Source organism: Taudactylus pleione, unplaced genomic scaffold, assembly GCF_031769625.1.
Source record: "Taudactylus pleione unplaced genomic scaffold, aTauple2 ptg000967l, whole genome shotgun sequence".
Classification (NCBI taxonomy): Eukaryota; Metazoa; Chordata; class Amphibia; order Anura; family Myobatrachidae; genus Taudactylus; species Taudactylus pleione.
In genome coordinates, this window is record NW_028285368.1 from 619,135 (window position 1) to 637,943 (window position 18,809).

At 42.7% G+C, this 18,809-nt stretch overlaps 1 protein-coding gene across 1 annotated transcript in view; it reads right to left on the reverse strand.

Annotated features, from left to right (window-relative positions):
- Positions 1–1,617: 1,617 nt before the first annotated feature.
- TRIM14 (tripartite motif containing 14) overlaps positions 1,618–18,809 on the reverse strand; it is a 64,941-nt gene continuing 47,749 nt past the window's right edge. The window contains exons 4-6 of the mRNA XM_088460057.1: positions 14,360–14,522; positions 12,157–12,243; positions 1,618–3,436 (exon numbers count right to left, since the gene is read on the reverse strand). Of these exons, the coding sequence (XP_088316183.1) occupies positions 2,901–3,436; positions 12,157–12,243; positions 14,360–14,522 (786 nt within the window). The 3' untranslated portion in view covers positions 1,618–2,900. The remainder of the gene's footprint in view (positions 3,437–12,156; positions 12,244–14,359; positions 14,523–18,809) is intronic.

The window sequence follows — 18,809 nt, forward strand, 5'->3', positions numbered from 1 at the left end:
CTTTTAAATGCCCATCCAAGTGTGATGTAAGGCGATGATTGGTAAGTATATATGCACTTACCAATCGTTAGATAAGTTGGCGGATCGGCCGGAAGGTGTGTACCAAGCATAAGCAATCGTAAGTTAAACTAGTGTTTGGACTGAGTGTTTATCTTCACTTTTGTATATTGTGTGGTGCAGTGGGTCAGTGGTACACAGACGCCAATGCATCTTACACAGTGCTATGTCTGCGTATCTGAGACTGCATAATATTATTCTGTATTCTTAGTTGAATGGCTACACTCAAGTGGATGACCACACCCACTCAGTGGCTGGCCACGCCCCCTCAGCGAGCCCCTGCTAATGCATTTCCCTGGTGGGCCCTTCATGCCCCAGTCTGACACTGGCAAAGCCCATAAAAGAATGCAAAAAATCTACACCAAAAGGATAAAAACAAATGTAATTTTAGTTAACATTTGCATGATTTAAATTCGTCAAAATGTATAATTTTTATACGATTTCCTGAAACACAAAAACAGTAATAATAAAATGACAGATTTATGTAATTGTTTATGAATGCCTGCAAATATTGTTAAATAAATTTGGTCATATCTGTGTATAATAGATAGAAATATCTATCTACTGAGTAGCTATAATAAAATAAATGTGACTTTCAACTGTTTAAGCATTATTTTTAGAAATCTATAAAATTAAAGTACAGCTTAGATAATAACCCAGTGCAAAAGCAATGTTTTAGTAGGTTAAGGTGGCTGGAATCTACAGACTCTATAAGAAAGTAAGCAGTATGCAGCTCATGGCAACCAATCAGATATCTGTTTTCATTAGTTTCAACAGCTAAAAACTGAAATATCACTGGTTGATGTATTACAACAGTGTTTGTCAATATCTGTCCTCAAGACTCCTAATTGTCTAGACCCCGTAGTTGGTGCATATTCTAAGATTGACAGGAGGTCTGGATACATGAACTGTTAGCGATCCTTGAGGACCTAGTTTGAGCACAGTGTTGAAATATTTTACTGCTCTTTACACTTTCTTAAATAAGCCCATTCCAGCCAAGCAGGGTCTGTAGGTATATACAATTGAAAAAGCATGTAACCCTAGATCATGATCTCCCCAGCTCCTCTTGTACAATGTCCCATATTGTCATTCAGAGTGAGAGAAAGGATATGCAAAATGAAAAAGTCTGAAAAAGACTAAAGCTGGCCACACATCTAAAGATTATGGCCCTCATTCAGAGCCGTACGCTCTGAGCAGAGCGCACGCTCTGAATGAGGGCCGGGCTCCATTTTCATGGAGCGTCCTCCTGGACGCTCGTATAGCTGTGGGTCACCACCCACAGGCTATACGAGCGTGCTTTGTGATGGCCACGATGGTCGAGACCATCGCGACCATCGAATTTGCGAGCCGGAGCCTGCGGTTGAGGTTTTCAACCGCAAGCTCCGGAGTGATTTTGGCTCTATCAGAGCCAAAATCACTCCCACTGACATCACTAGTGATGTCAGTGGGCCGGCTTCTGACGGGAGGCGTTCCCGTGGGAACGCCCCCGTCAGGGAGGCACGCCCCCGGCACGCCCACCAAAGGGGGCGTGCTGTCAATCAACATTGACAGCACGCCCCCTTTGATCGGACACAACGAGCGAAGGACTTTCCTTCGCTCGTCGCGTCTGGCGCATGCGCACGACGGAGCGCATGCTCAGTGCATAACATCGACCCACTTGCGAGCGGACAGCCGCTCGCGAGTGGGTCTGAATCAGGCCCTATCTGTCCAACCAGCCAACTAGTTGATTGGTTGGAATGAAAATCTGGTAAGGAATGCAGTCAGCAATTTTCTCCCAAACGCTGGAAAATGGAACAAAACTGTTGTTTGAACAAATAGTTTAGATCAAACATTTAACAAACTTGTCTGACGACCATTTTCATCTGTTTTCTGGCATTTAGGAGCAAATTGCTGATCATCATTTACTCCCATTCCTTACCAGATTTTCATTCCAACCAATCAACAAGTTGGCTGGTTGGATGTAAGTTGGTCTAGTGTGTGGCCAGCTTTACACCCATATAGTTTGTAGGGTTATTAATTGGAGTTGGAGACCAGCACTCAGATCTTTTCTGCCACCACTGGGTCCTGTTCGTATGGTCAGAAAGTCCTATACTGGACATACACGATCATCTTCACATCACATTTACCAGCATTTCAGATAGATCAGATTGTTATTGTGGTTGTCTTTGGAAGAAACACTGCAATAATGAGTAAATATCATGTGCGCACCCACATCACTGATGATGGTTTGGTGACCATAAAGAGATGACCGCTAACCAATGCAGCTATTGGAAGCACTTTAAAATGAATGTAGTGAGACTTATTATATTATACTTGCTCGTCCCACACTTGTAGTTGCAGGAAAAATTGTGTCATATTAATGCCAGATGCTGCTTTAACGTTTTGAAGCAGAAGTATGTTAGTAGTGATGTATTCAAATACCCGCTATTTCCCCTTAGTGGGTGAAACCGTTTCTTGGCTCATTGATTTCTGTTGTCTAGCACCAGACCAGTAAGTATTTTTTATTCACCACTTTGAAATGGGCACTGAGACGGATGTGAGCCAGAGGACCAATAGAAAGCTGCAATTATCTTATTGGTCTGCCGTGCCAAACTATCCTCCAGGCTCCCACACAACTGTCTAATAATGGAGCCCTTGGATAAAAACACAGCTGCATTTGGTGAGGTAGACAGTGGGTAGTGCAGATTTAATCTAACTATCTGCCTTGATAATGTTCATCTAAAAAATGTAAATTAATTGTAAGGTGTACCATTTGCTGCACAGCACACAATATACATGTGAACCAGCTAGTACAGATCTTCTATAGTATATTTCATTACAGTGAGCCACAGGAGCTTGAATTGTTAGGTCAGTCTACTTATTGTGATTGATCCATCCCACAACCGGAGAGCTGGATACAGAGGTTCAGTAAATCTACAGCGAAAAGTGTGCATGTGCTTCATTCCGGATGTGACATCAAAGAAGGATAGGACTCCAGATTCATAGTCCAAAAATACACCAACTTTTTCTGGAGGTATGTTAAGCCTAATCACTTTCCTCTCTGCTTTGTGGAATGCCCAGTACTCAAAATCATATCTTTTAATGCACCATGATCCATTGGTCCAACCAAGGCGACTTAACTCAGAGTCTCCTTTCCTTTCTATAGATGGATAAGTGACACCAATCCACCACCCGTTTCCTGCTTGGAGGACATCTACTTCCCAATAATGACTACCAGAATAGTACGAGTCTCTGCTTAGTATTTGCAGGAGTTTATCAAACCTCAGAGGGTGACTAGAGTTAAACTTCCCTAACCAAGCACAGTGTACTGTAAGGCGGTCTTCTGAAATCCTTAACTTAGGGTGCATTGTGTCAGGGTCTAAGGTTGGACTTCTGGCATCTGTGAAGACATAAAGCAAATTAGAACAGAAATATATGTTTAAAATGCATTATTTTAATGCTGCATTACCACATTAGAACATTTTTCCATTTGTTTGTTTCATTTAATCCATGCATCTATTAAAGAATGGGTGGTGCTTAGCTACATTGTCCTCTCTGTTGCCTCAAAATCGATAAACTGCAGGGGCCTGGGGGGGGAGACCAAGGGGTCTGGTTGGTTCAGGATTGTCAAGTCTGGCTCATTCCTAAAGTGGACTGGTCCCCATATGCTTCTCTTAATGATGGTTCCCCAGACAAGGATCCAACATATTTAGATGAGAAGGATTATAGTAGAATAGTTATAAATCAAAAGACATGGTAGTGAAACAACCTCAGAACATATCACATAAAATCACCTCTATATCAAGAAGTGAAAATTGCTAAAATTGATTATGATATTCACTGTTGACTGGACAAAAGAGAGAAAGGCTCAGCAGACGAAGAATAGGGAGGAGGAAATGGGAATGTTAGTACAGGGTAGGATCAAGAAAAGTGGAAAAGAGAATTAGGATTCCCAATTGCACAATAAACAAAACAGAAAAATACTGGATAACTTAGCTACCAGAAGGGTACTTGATTCAAAATGTCAGTCAAGCATTCCAAGTACGAGCAAACTGAGTTGGATGGTCATAGAGCGGGGATTGGGAACCTAAGGTCCAGGGGGCGTATAAGGCCCTTGGAATCATTTGGTCTGGCCCTCTGAGCTTTTTTCTGCTAGCCTCATCTGGCTAACAGGGTGCCTAGAATCTATGCACCACCTGGAGCATCCTTAGGACGCTTCAGATGGTCACACCGTTGCCCTTACAGTTCCCCGGAGCATCCTCAGGATGCTCCGGGCATTGCTGTAATCACCGGCGATTGTGGCCCTGACCCGGTGTGACGTCACACGGAGGGGGCGTGGCCTCCACCGGGCTCATGAATAATGTTATATATATCAAAATAGCCCTCGTCAGAAAAAAGGTTCTGGTGATATGTTCAAATGTACATAATTGCCCAGATTTTTTTCATTAAAGCAGGAATTGAGGGTAGGTCTAGTTGCATCCAGTTAATGGCTATGATGCATCTAGATGCAGTGAGTATCTGGTCTGTGAGTTTCTGAGTACACTTGGGGACAATGGGAATTGGACATGCAAACAGAACAGAGAGATTGGTGGAAAGGGATACTTATGTAACAGCAAATATTAAGTCAAGGACTCCACCAGATGTAGGACAGAGTGCATTGCATGTCGCAATTCCACCAGCAAAGGTCAGAGAAAGACAGGTAAATTGCATGTAGCTGGTGCGAGACAAGATACCACCAAAAGAAGAACTTCTAAGAGGTCTCCTTAATATGGATGCATATCGAGCTCTTCCCTGATTTGAGATCAGATTTCTGGTTCAAGCTTCTCCCCCATGTCCACTTCCCAATGACACTCATGTAGTTCTTTATCAGGTTGGCCATGTTTAAGTAGCAATGAGTAAAAAGTGGATATTAGGCCTATGAAAAAAGCTCTATAGAGGCCTTCAAAAGTGGACAGTGGATTAGACCTTTGTTTTGGCTGCACCCTATGCTATTTGTGAGTGACATTGTGCCTGTGGATTGGGGGAGCACAGCCAGGGACTCTGTTCTATTTTTTTGCTTATGTTGGGGGACGAGTGTGCTGAATGGACTAAATGTATAATTAATAATGTTGAATACAGTATATAAAAAGTAAAAAAATTTTTTGGCATGTACAAATTTAGGGTTACCAGCCATCCAGGATTCCTCTGGACAGTCTGGAAATCAGTAAGTCTGTCTTAATCCCAGAGACGTTCGCATATTTATAATGGGTGCAGGGTGTGTGGTGTCAAGGGGGGCCCACATTGCACAACCCGCACCCATTATTATACTTACCTCATGGATGCCATGTTCCTGGAGACCTACGCATGTGTAGTAGACCGTGGCACAAAGCCAGTTTACTGCACTGTCAGAGAGGACGGGGCCCTGCACGGAGTCTGCACATGGGCCCTCTCTTCTCTTAAACCACCTCTGCCCAGATGGGTGGTTTCCAAATATCTCATGATGGGGGGCAGCCACTGGCTTCACTACTAACTCTGCCAGTGTGACCACCTTGTAACCCGCCTCCCGCCCTGCCTCAAGTCACACTCCTATCACCTGCCACATGGCACGACAGAAAAAGCATCTTCTCCTTTTTGGCTATGGTGAGTGTACACATCAGCAGTGATTAACAAAACTACACTGAGCAGTGCAGTCACAGCACCTGACACTCCACAGACTGTGAGATGGGGAGGAGGAGACTGCCTTGCTTTTTAGTGGAGTAGTAGAGACATGGGGGCCTTGCTGCTCCTGCTGACAGAAGCACGTTAAGATGGATGGATGCTACTGGGGGAGCTGAACACAAAAAAAGAGCCAGTGAATCGGTAATTAGCTAATGTATAAGAAAATTCGTTATTATCTTCCTATTACTATTTTTTTTTTTAGTACATCTTCATCTCTATTTAAATGGTGTACATGAAATCCCAAATAATACTGTAGGTACAGGACTCTAATGTTGTATCTATAGTTATGGTTGTTAGTAATCCATCTCCAATTAATACAGTGTTTTTGCGAATCTATATTAAGGCCTTATGTATGGATGGATACACCGGCCGGTGATTTTTTTTGTATATATTTTATATTGAATGGTTTCTTTTTTTACTTTTTTCATTTTATTTGTATAGAATAAATATTCTATTATTATATAGGCTTGTATGAATTTTCTTATAATTTAGCTAATTACCGATTCACTGGCGCTGTCTCTTTTTAATTTTTTGTGTGTTGCTATATATAGGAGGGACCTGGGTTTCCCTCTGGGACAGCTGCAAGTGAATTAGTAGTGATTATAAAAGGGCAGCAGTGCTGAGAATTTATGATTTTTTGGTGGAGCTGAAGGCTAAGTGATCTTAGGACAATGATGTTTCTATAATGGTGCAGGGAGTGCAGTAAACACACGGGCCCCTGGGTCCAGGGGGCATACACCGCGCACCCTGCACCCACATATAATTATACTTACCTCTCTGGAGTCTCCAGAGTGCTGCTCTGGAGCACCGGGTCGTCGCTGCAAAGCAGCAACAATCACAGGGAAAATGGCGGGGGACATTTTCTGGGTGTCTTGTGTATGCACCAAAAGAGAATCTATTGCGCTGCCAGAGAGGAGGGGGTCCGCACTGAGGGCCTGATTCAGAGTTGGGAATAGAGAGAGATATCTCTCTCAACTGATCATCTTGGTAAAACCATGCTGCACTGCAGGTGGGGCAGATTTAAAATGTCAGAGAGATTTAGATGTGGGAGGGAGGTGTCCAAACTGACATCTAAATTGTAGAGTAATAATGAAGCTGTGCAGTATTTGTGGGCTACATGTAAAAGCAGCCTGTATTTACCCTACATGCAAATAAAAAGTTATGTATTTACACCCCTTGCATTGCAATATGGTTTGCCCAGGTACACAGTTAAGTGCTATCTCTCTCTCTATTCCCAACTCTGAATCAGGCCCTGAGTCTGCACACGATCCCTCTCCTCTCTTAAAATGCTCGTGTCTTGGGATCAGTGGAATTAGAGCTCCTGGGTCTGGTGTATTTACAGGTACAGAGTTTCCAATATCCAAATATTCGAAAATACAGAATATTCCGAAATCCAGAATTTTTTCAGCGTTACACCTTTGATTTTTGATGGTTCAATGTAAACAAAGTTTGTTTAATGCACAAAATAATTAAAAATATTGCATGATATCATCTTCAGGCTGTGTGTATAAGGTGTATTTGAAACATAAATTAATTTTGTGTATGTACACAAACTTTGTTTGATGCACAAAATTATTAAATATATTTTATAAATTTAACTTCAGGCTGTGTGTATAAGGTGTATATGAAACATATACATTCTGTGTTTAGATTTGGGTCCCATCCCCAAGATATCTCATTATAGTATGCAAATATTCCAAAATACGGAAAAATCCGATATCCAAAATACTTCTGGTCCCAAGGTTATGGGAGACTCAACCTGCATTATTTTTACATTATTATTATTCTTTTTTTAATTAGTCCAATAATTCTGGAAACACTTAAATGAAACCTTTTCTAGAGATCAAACAGATTGTTTAAATTAGACTAAATATGTGGTATGTTTACAGTTTGACCACTTATCTGGCAAACATTTATTCCAAAAACAGCTCTGAAATTGTCATTATTTTATGTTTGAATTAGGTCATCCATTTAATACTTATCCAACATGATTTTCTAAAAAAAAAAAAATGTAAAAAAAATGTAAACACAATTTTTTACTATATCAGTCATCGATATATTGAACTGTAGATGTTCGGAACACTGCGACCATTGCGACTTTGATTTTCCCAGCAGCTGCTCCTCTGAACACCTGCCAGGTCTACACAGGGGGCTGAAGGGTGATTCATTTACATTTCTCAGGCAGCTGCTCCTCTCTGCAGCTGCCAGGTGGGGGGTCCTACCAGGCTGACGGGGTGTAGTTATGAGACCGGCGGCCGCGATGCCACCAGTTTCAATACCGAGAGTGAGATCCCGACAAGGGACTTTAGATAGGCATTGAAATACTGATGCCTATCTTAATCTCGATGCTGGAATGCCGAAAGGACGCCAGCCCGAACGAGGTAAGACTGGGCGCCTTTAGCGGTAGCTGTTGGGGGGAGGGTTAGGTTTAGGGAGCGTTGTGGGGTTAGGGTTAGGTTTTAGGGTGGAGGATAGGGTTGGGCACCGCTATGGGAGAGGGCTAGGGTTAGGCACCACTGGGGGGGGGGGGTTAGGGTTAGGCACTAAGAGAGGTGTTAGGTTTAGGCACTAACTGGGAGAGTTAGGGTGCAGGGTGGGGAGGGTTAGGTTTAGGCTACAAGAAGGGAGGGTTAGGGGGGGAAAGGGGGAGGGTAAGTATACTTACCCGGGCCCTGTCGGGATACCAATCATCGGGATGCCGCTGTCGGTATACTGACCAGAGGCATCCCGACAGCCGGCATTACATACCCATTCCCATGATGACCATTCAGCACTGATCAGTAGCATAGCAGACACTGGGGGAGGGTACAAGGATGCAGCTGCTATTGGCGGCTGATAGAATATTATCTTCTAGCAGCCGCCCACTGTGTTTTTGACAGGGCACATCATTTGCGACCATCAGTTAAAGCACTGCCTGGTGTGGTCGCAAACGATGCGTCCACATCAGGAAAGTAGTTAAATAAAATCATATAAAGGAAAAGGGAAAAAAACATGGGCGCTGCTTAATCTCTCACTATGTATACGAGGAATCAGTATGTAAAACCGCCAGCCGCATGCTTCAAACTACTTCACAGTTGCAGGGCTTTTGTGCAACTTAACTTTAGTTTGTAGGTTGCGCAGTGAGTCCTGGAGCTTGGGCCCTTGTGGCTGGCTTTTCCAGATGTGGCCTCTCCCTACTAGATCATCGGCGGAGCAAGGCCAACGGGGAGCCCTTAGGGTTGTCACCCATCTGGCATATAAAGGTTATGATGGGGCTCTGTTGTGGCATATAAGGGGGCATGCAGCAGGAGCTTTATGCTGGCATATAAAGTAGTATAAGGGGCTCTGAGGTATGTAAAATGATGAATAAAATGGTTGTAACTAGGAATGAGCAGTTCGGATTCTACAGAACAGCCGTGGTTCGTGTGTTTCCGCCCGACTCAGATCCCACTGCGAGGCCGAACGTCATCCTCCTGACATTGGATTCTGTCGAGAGTTCGCCGCTACATAAGGCGCCGAGACCGGGACTTGCCGCTATTTCACTCCAACACTCCGCACGCTGCGCACTGCTCTGCTGAAAGTGGCTGTGTCCAGACTTACAAGTGGCTATGCTGGTAAAGTGACTGCGTATGGGAGCACACTGCACGCTAATGTATGCTGCGCTATACTCTGCTGATTAAGTGGCTGTGTCCAGACTTACAAGTGGCTGTATTAATAAATTAACTGTGTATAGGGGGCACACTACACGCTGATGTATGCTCCCCTATACTCTGCTGATTAAGTGGCTGTGTCCAGACTTACAAGTGGCTGGCTGTGTTAATAAAGTGACTGTGTATAGGGGGCACACTGCACGCTGATGTATGCTGCACTATACTCTGCTGATTAAGTGGCTGTGTCCAGACTTACAAGTGGCTGTGCTAGTAAATTGACTGTGTATAGGGGGCACACTGCACCATGATGTATGCTGGGCTATACTCTGCTGATTAAAGTGTCGAGACTCACAAGTGGCTTTGTGTACAAAAATAAAAAAGAAAGTTAAAAGTTTAAAAAGTAAAAAAAACAAAAACATTCTTTTGGTGCTGTACACCACTGTGTATACAGGCACCGTGACTCCTTGGGCCTTAGCCCTCTGTGTATAAATGTACCATGACTCCTTGGGCAGTAGCACTCTGTGTATAAATGTACCATGACTCCTTGGGCCTTAGCCCCCTGTGTATGTAAGCACTGTGACTTATTGGGCTGTAGCCCTCTGTGTATACAAGCACTGTGACTTATTGGGGTTGTAGCCCACTGTGTATACAAGCACTGTGAGTCCTTGGGCAGTAGCCCTCTGTGTATAAAAGCACTGTGACCCCTTGGGCCTTAGCCCTTCGTGTGTCCATAACACACAAGTACTGTGGCTCCGCAGTGAGTGTCAATGTTTCATAGATGTGCTTTAAACTGCAGTGTCTGTGCCACTGCTCTGTCGCTTAGTAACCAGCCAGCTCACTGCAGCCTTTGGCCAATAATGGTGAAAACAATATTGTGAGCTGTGAGGTTTTCTAAATTGACTGTAAATGACTTGAAATTAATGTTATTGAGGTCCAAATTATGTGATTTTAGCTTTTTTTGGCAATTTTTGTAAAACATCCAAATCCAAATCCAAAACCAGTCATGGCAGGTTTGGCGAATCCAAATCCAAATCCGGACGATGAATCAGGGCCAAATCCTAATCCAACAAAAATGGTCCAGGGCACATCCATAGATGTAGCCCTACTATGATTTTGGCCACACCCCTTTCCACGCACCTGGAATCTGAAAAGTTGTTAACCTTAAACAGATCATTTTTGGGGGGGGAAGGGGGGTAGTATCTTGCCTAGGGACCATGTGGTCTTAACCTGGCACCATTGGTATAGTATCTTCTATCTTATTTTATATGCGCAGACTAATGCACAACACAGCATTTTCTGTATGTGGATGTAATTCTCTCCCTGGACCTCAGGGCCGGCTCGAGGCATGTTCGACCAGAGCGGTTGAACAGGGGCGCCACGCCATAAAGGGTGCACCCCTCCCAGCCATTTCCGATTTTCAGCGGGACAGTCCTGCTTTTCAGGCACTGCCCCGTTGTTCCACCCGAGGGACGAAGTGTCCCGCGGGCGGTCGGGAGGTTGTGCACCTCCACTGCCGAGCGGCGGTGCCGGCCCAAGGGAATCAAAATGGATGCCGCGTGCCATCCATTCAGTGTAGATAGAGCTGGGGGCAGCCCAGCTACTGACTTAGTGCTGGGCTCGCCCCCAGCCTGGTGTTAAATGGGAGGCGTGCCATATGGGCACGCCCCCAAATAGCGTCATTTAGGGTGTGTGGCCTATGGTAATTAGGCCACACCTCCTTTTCGGCTGCAATCAAAGTTTAGAGCGTCCGGGTCCTTCGCTGCACAGGGTGCGGTTGTGGCTTTTTTCGGCTGCAAAGTGCATTTTTATTTTTAGTGCACAAGCATGTCTTTTAGTGCACAAGCATGTCTATTAGTGCACAAGCATGTCTTTTAGAGCACAAGCATGTCAATTTGCACTTATGACTCCCTATGAAAAGGTGACCAGGTGGGGGTTAGAAGGGATATGTAGATGCAAGTACAGCACTCACAATGATGCCACACCTCTTGGCATATTCCTGGCAGATATACTCCTGTTACTTGCATATGGTGGGAATCACATTTTCTACCTGTGCAGAGTTGGTCGCATTTCGCATCTGTGGCCAACTCAGAATAGGTAGCAGAATTCAACTTTTAATTTTCCAGACAAATTTTTTGTTTGCGTTCAACTATGACTCTGAATAAGGTCCTTTGTCTGTATATTAATGCCCAGTCTTATTTTACTACTGTGTGTGATCTCAATTGTAAAGTGGCGTGGAGTACGCTGGCACTATATAAATAAATATTAATAGAGAAATAAATGTATTTTTATTAAATATGAATGGAAAACTGTGCAATCCTCCTTATGTTCAGAAAAGTGAATTCACATTGGTTTATTACTACTAGTAGTGGTTTGCTTCTGGCCTGTTTAAGTCTGCATAAACACACCGGGAAGCTGCGGCTTGCTTAGTAAATAAACCCTACAGCATCTGATCGTATGGATGGATAACTGTAGAGCTGCACTTCACACAACATACTTGACACTATTGAAAGTAGGTGCAATGCGAAGAAAAAAAATCTGTTACTGCTTTAAAGGCCATCTATCTACTGAATGACATAATTATATGCACTCAAACTGAAAATGTTTTTCTTGTATATAAATAAATATACTTACTCATAAATTTTTATTACATTAGTAAAAAAGTTTTTAATTGCAATGCTGCCCTCTAGTGTTTACATAGTGCCTGTATATAATATTTGCAAATAAATCAACATGCTTGAAGAATATGGTAGATTGCTTTACTTGTGAAACCATTAGGTCACATAGACATACTTACATTTTAAGAATAATTGCCTATTCACAAATGATTTTGTTTTAATTATTTTTCCTGGTTCTTCAGTGGATCTCCCGCTGGGGCCACTAGCTGCATCAAAATGAAAAAAAAAAAATTAATTTCAGAAATAATACGTTTATTTAGTTGTTTTTACTAGAAATTTCATCAATGGTTCTAAACACACAAACATAAATGATAGTCTAATTGTATCATTAATGAAAGCACAGTGGTTGTCCAGTTACTGCTGAATTATGATCTCTTACAAATATTATAAGGTGTTGTAGTTCAGCAACAGCTTAAGGACCATAGGTTGGCTAAGGCTATCACATAAGACAAAAAGTAATGTCAAATATCCCCAACAAACACTTCTGATAGCTCTCCTCATTCTCCCGCAATACTAAAACATATCATTTAAATTCATCTCCATACACAAAATAGGGAATCCTGTGACATGCCAGTAGTTTTTGGAGGACTTTGTTTTGGGTCTGAGGAAAAGCTTCACTGATTTGAAAGAGTTGCAGAAACTATACAGATAGGTCCAGAGGCGAGATTCATGAAAGCTAAAAATGTGGTCCAAACCTGACAGGGGGTTTTCCGCATTTTCCATATGCACCAAGATTCGAGAAAGCTTCTGACCCAATAGGCAACACCATTTTTGATGGTGCTGCCTAAGAGAAGCCTGTGGGCTTCTTATTGGGGAACTTACCAGAGAGGGATCCAATAGGATCCCTCCCAGGGTCCACCGCGGCTCGCGCATGCAAAGGACAGCTCTTATTGGAAGAGCTGTCTTTTGCTTAAATTATCATGCATACGGCGTTGCTATATACCAGTATGCATGCAATCATTAGCAGGATGCATTGCAAACAATATGCAATGCTTGATTTATCCCGCCCCAGATGTGAAACCATTGGGAGAGCTCTATTTTGCAAGTTTTCCTGTGGAAGCTATTTGTTGCAATGGGAGTCATTGAGGTAGATGTATAAGAGCTTGGAGAGCAAAATACCAGCCAATCAGCTCCTAACTGTCATTTTTCAAGCACAACCTGTAAAATGACAGTTAGAAGCTGATTGGTTAGTACTTTATCTCTCTCCACTTTATCGCTCTCCAAGCTTTGATACATCTCCCCCATAGTCTTTCTTAGGGTTCACCACCAACGAGTCCCTTCTGCTCAATGGGAGGTTTCTGTTCTCCCTGAGCTCGCCTCATCGTTGTTTGAAGTTGATGGTTTTTAACTATCAGAAAGAAACCATCATTGGTGAAAACACTCACTGTCACCATCAGACCATTGATGGTTGCTAACCATCAGAGGTTGATGGCTAACCTAAACTTTCTTTCGAATTTTGCACAAATAGAAGTGTGAGGTGCCAACAATGGGATGTAGAAAGCTGCAGAAAGCTGGCAAAGGATTTATGATTGGCGTCAAAATACAGACGCCTATCATAATCCCGAAACCAGAATCCAGGACGACGCGTGCCCGAACGAGGTAAGTCCACGGTGCCCGTCCTGTTAGCCATTGGGGGGGAGGGTTAGGTTTAGGGCAGATAGCGGGGTTATCGTTAGGTTTTGGGGGGGAGGTTAGGGTTAGGCACCCCTAGATGGGAGGGTTAGGGTTAGGCACCCCCCGGGAGGGTTAGGTTTAGGGAGCGGTAAGGGGGAGTTAGGGTTAGGCACCCCCGGGTGGAGGTTAGGGTTAGGCATCACCCCGGGAGTTTAGGGTTAGGCACCCCTAAGTGAGGGTTAGGTTAGGGGGGGGAGAGGGGAGGGTTAGATCACTTACCTGCCGCTGTCGGGATTTCCTGCTGTCGGGCTCACGCTGTCGGGATTTGAACCGGTGGCTAAACAGCCGGTGGCATTTCAATCCCATTCCGACGACAATACAAGCTTCACTTTTGCCATTCAGGATTGTATTCAGAAATTTTACAAGCTCCATTTTGCAGCATTTATAGATCACATACTTATTAAGGAGAACAAATATTTGAGAGAGGTGACTCCCCTCCACCTGATCTTATTGCTTGTACTTGTGTGACCAGCTTGAGCCTTAGCAAGCAAGATGGCATCACTCATATGCAAAAGCTTAAATTGCGTTTAGTAAATGATCTTACTCATACCTTTCTTTTAATACTTAGATCTTTCTAGTAGACATATTATTGTTATTTATACATCCGATTTATGTTATAATAGTCTTAATAATAAATGCTGTAGTTACCATTTTGTAGGCGGCTTGTAAGAGGTTCCTTAAATGAAGATCTGATGGCTTCTATGAGTGAGGTGTAGTACTTTTCCACATGTTCAAATGTAACTGGCACTGGATGGCACTGCTCTGCTGGAACCATCTGACTCCGCATTTCCTTCTCCATTGCGGTATAATCCTATACAAATAACATGTAATTTTTTCTTTACTTATTATGGATAATTCATTTAATAGACTCAGTTAAATATGGGATAGTTCATTCCTACTGTAATTTGGATATTTGAAGCTATCAAAGCGTTTTGTGACTTCATATAGGCAAAAGGTGGTAGGCAGTGTAATTAACAGTGGACATTGCAGTATTACCTGCAATGGACAATGTTTACATAAGTATTGAAGTGATTACATCAGGACTCACTGATTATATAAGTAGCAATCTCAGGACTCAGATATTAAAAGTATACTGTATATAGTATTATTGTGTACATCAGAATTACTTGTGCATTATTATGATAATTAAATTTATTGAGGAATTCAAAAACCAAATAGAATTATTATTATTACTACTATTATTTATATTATTATCTTTTATTTATATGGTGCCCCAAAGGTTTTGCACTGCCTTATATAGGATGGAAATTACAGTAAAATAAGATTTAACTTTTATTAGATATTTAGTTATTAAATATTTATTCAAATAATAAAGTCATTTGAGGTAACATGACATTTGTGCAAATATAAATATTAAGTGCATCAAATAACATATGTGATGTGAGGTGATTGGTCCCATGTTTATTGGCAATACAGGTTTGAGTGTCAATAAATGGAACCAGTGATGGCGAAATATTCAGAGACAACTAAATTAGGTGATATTGACCTTCTTGCCTCCTTGGATGTGGAATCCCTCAACACTGGTATCAGTCACAGAAAGGATTAACGTTGTAAAATATTTTTCAAAAATGGAGGGATCAATTGACTTTCATGACCTTCTGATCAAAGTATTTGATTTTAACTTCTATAGGAAATATTAAAATTTCAGTAATAATTTCTACCTACATACCAGAGGCATAGCCCCCAAGATTCCACATTTGGTGGTCAACACTGATATTGATTTTATCACTAACCCCAGCTACGTCAATACTACTTTATTACAGATAACAGCTTTTCAAACTCTCCACTCACTTCTGCCTGAAACCGCTATCACACATCTCGATAACATGATTAGATAAAGTACTTCAGACTACAAACTCTGCAATCATCACTGCATTTTTGTTACATAATCTAAAGCTGGGTACACACCTATACAAACATAGGGCCGTTCATCCAATATCGAGAGAACGGCCGTTGGATTGTATAGGTGTGTACGCTGTCCCAATGCAATAGCGTTAGAGGATAAACGGCTTTTAACGCTATTGCAATGGTCGGATCGGGAGGTCGCATCTTATTTACTGTTTAATATTTATCGGTTCGACCTCCCGATCCCATAGAAGCCCGTACACACTGTGCTATGTCTGCACAGTGTGTACGCAGCTGACAGGGGGTCACACTGGGGACAGACTGCACGGCTGATCGGGACAGTTTTACCCGATTAGCCTGCAATCGAGAAAGTGTGTACCTAGCTTCACATATTCTCTCTGACCAGATAAATACATATTACTCGTACATAGTACCCCTACTCATGGTTCGTTACATATGTACTTTTCATTCATAAATTAATTTGCTGTAGTACCCATTTTTGTAGTACATACCCACAAACAGATATTTATTGACCAAGTCATCTGCCAATCAAAAGATACAATCTCCCTTTTCATTATCAACTGGCTCCCTTCAACCTCCTCCGTTTGGCTCACAGAACCATCAATTAGAATTCTAAATGCAAAGATAGGCTGGAGCGGCCAATAAAAGATATGAATATCACAGAAATAAACTGAGCTAACCCATCTAGGCAAAACTCCTGGGGATGGTTATGCTTTTGGGAGTGTGGGTAACCATTATTTGTTTTAAATTAACACTTTAGAAAGTAATTACAGGCAGAAACATACATAGATCACACTGATGTGTGTATGCTTCTGCCAAACTCGCAGCTCAGGAGGTACTCTATTTAAAACTTTTATTTAGTACTGAGTTTGCTAAAATTACACCTGTGATTATAATCACGATTCTTGGTAAATTCCTGTGTTGTATTCCTGGCTATGAAAAGTACTTGAGAGTTTGGCTGATGGTGTATTTTTTTTATTTGTGTTCTCACCCGTGTTTTACAGAGAGTTTCATTATTTCTCACCCGAGTTTGTCTTAAGTAAATTTGCAAGTTGTAAAAAATGGCAAAACACACCTGAGATTGCAATCTCAAACAGACACGATTCTTAGTAAATTTACCCCTAAGATCCTTGGGTGTGGAGGTCAGGCAGCATTCTGAATATCCAATCTCCAAGCAGTATATTGCACATTCCATCTCTGCAGTTTTTTTCGCCATAGGTGAAAACGGCCGTTTTTTGCCAAAAACACTGCAATATTTTGGCAAAAAAACAGGAAAAAACGCAATTGGCGAAAAAAAAACTGGAGATAAGTTTTCTCCATCCCAGACCAGGCGAAAAAAAAGGCAAAATTCCCTATTTTTGCCTATAAATGTGGGAATTTGTTTCAGAACCCTTTGGACACCCCCCTAATGATAAATCACCCCCCAAAAAATTCAGAAGTTGCGCACTTTGGCGAAAAACGAACGCGCAATTTTGGGTGAAAAAAATAAAAATAAAATAAAATAAATGATTGCCGATGATATAATTTTCATGTTTCAATTATCCCCGTATTCAATTTCATACGGTGCGAAAAGTCTTTGAAAAAAAAATGGGGTAAGTTTTCACCATGTTTTACATGGCAAAAAAAAGTGCAAAATTGGGGTTTAGGGGTGCAGTGTTTAAAAAAATAGCCTGCACCCCTGGGATTAGCCCCTAAAAATGAACTGTGCCAAAAAAAGTTTTTTAAAAAACATAGGGACACCCCAAAAAAATTATTTATTAAATAATATGGGGAACACATTTTAAACTAACAAAATAAATTCAGGGGGTGTTCCCAAGTATGCGGCAGGTGTTTTAAAGAATGCGGGTTGTAGCGGCAGCTGCATTTTTGAAGAATTTTGAAAATGCACCTTAGGGACTTAAAAATAGGCTTGCACCCATTTTCATGTACCCCAAATTTGATGCACCTAGTTTTTTTTTGTAAAAAAAAAACCTAAGAGCTCTTCTTCACCCCTTCTTCCTTGTCGGGAAAAAACACCTGCCACGGCTATTTAAAAAACATACTTACCTTCTACAGGCCAAAATGGGGATACCCATAATGATCCCCCATGTAAAGGGATCCCTTGATGCTTTGCCGAAAATTCCCAAATTTTTCCTATACTCACCTTTCCGCCGGGTCCCGTTTTCGCAGCTTACAAATTGAATACGGGGATAAAGCGGGCGCGCGCAGAGCCGGCCCTAGGCATAGGCATTATAAGCAAATGCCTAGGGGCGACTCAGAATGCTAGAGGCATTCCAGGGCTGAGCTCTGCCTGTCCCCCCCGCCGCCACCTGCCGCTGCTACACCGGAGCCGGCGCAACTACCCGCCTTCTCACCCAGCATGCTGCCGCAATCGGAGCTCTCCGATCGGGCAGCGCAGCCGATGGCCAGGCCGGTCATGTGACCGGGATCCGCATCCGCCCGGCCCTTAGTCAGCATGAGCTTCTGCATAGAAGCTCATTCTGACAGTCTACAGGAGGCAGTGGCGGATCCAGGGGGCGATTGGAGCGATCACCCCCCTAGCACAGACAGTCCGCATCGTGCACTGAGCTGAGCAGTCTGTGTTCAGCCTGTGCTGTGATCGGAGCCTGTGAAAGGGTCCGATCACAGCACTGGCTGAACACAGACTGCTCAGCTCAGTGCACGATGCGGACTGTACGGTAGCCGGAGGCTGGAGATCTCCCCTGAACTCCAGCTTCCGGATGTCCCCACGGGCACTATGGGAGATACGTCATGACATCTCTCCCATAGTTCCGAGAAGCAGCCTGGCGGACCAGAGGGCGGAGGAAGCTGGAGCGGGTTTAAGGTAAGTTTTTTTTTGTTTGTGTGTGTGTGTGTGTCATTGGCTATAAGGGCACTACAGGCCGGGATTACTATAAGGGCACTACAGCGGGGCATTACTATAAGGGCACTACAGGGGGTATTACTATAAGGACACTACAGGGGGCATTACTATAAGGACACTACAGGGGGGCATTACTATAAGGGCACTACAGGGGGGCATTACTATAAGGACACTACAGGGGGCATTACTATGTGGGCACTACAGGGGGGCATTACTATAAATATAGTATATATATATATATATATATATATATATGTAGTTATGAGGGTCCCGAACAAAAACAAGTCCCAACACGGCACTACTAGTACAAAGTTATTATATTTAAAGGTAATTAGTACATGTCAATAC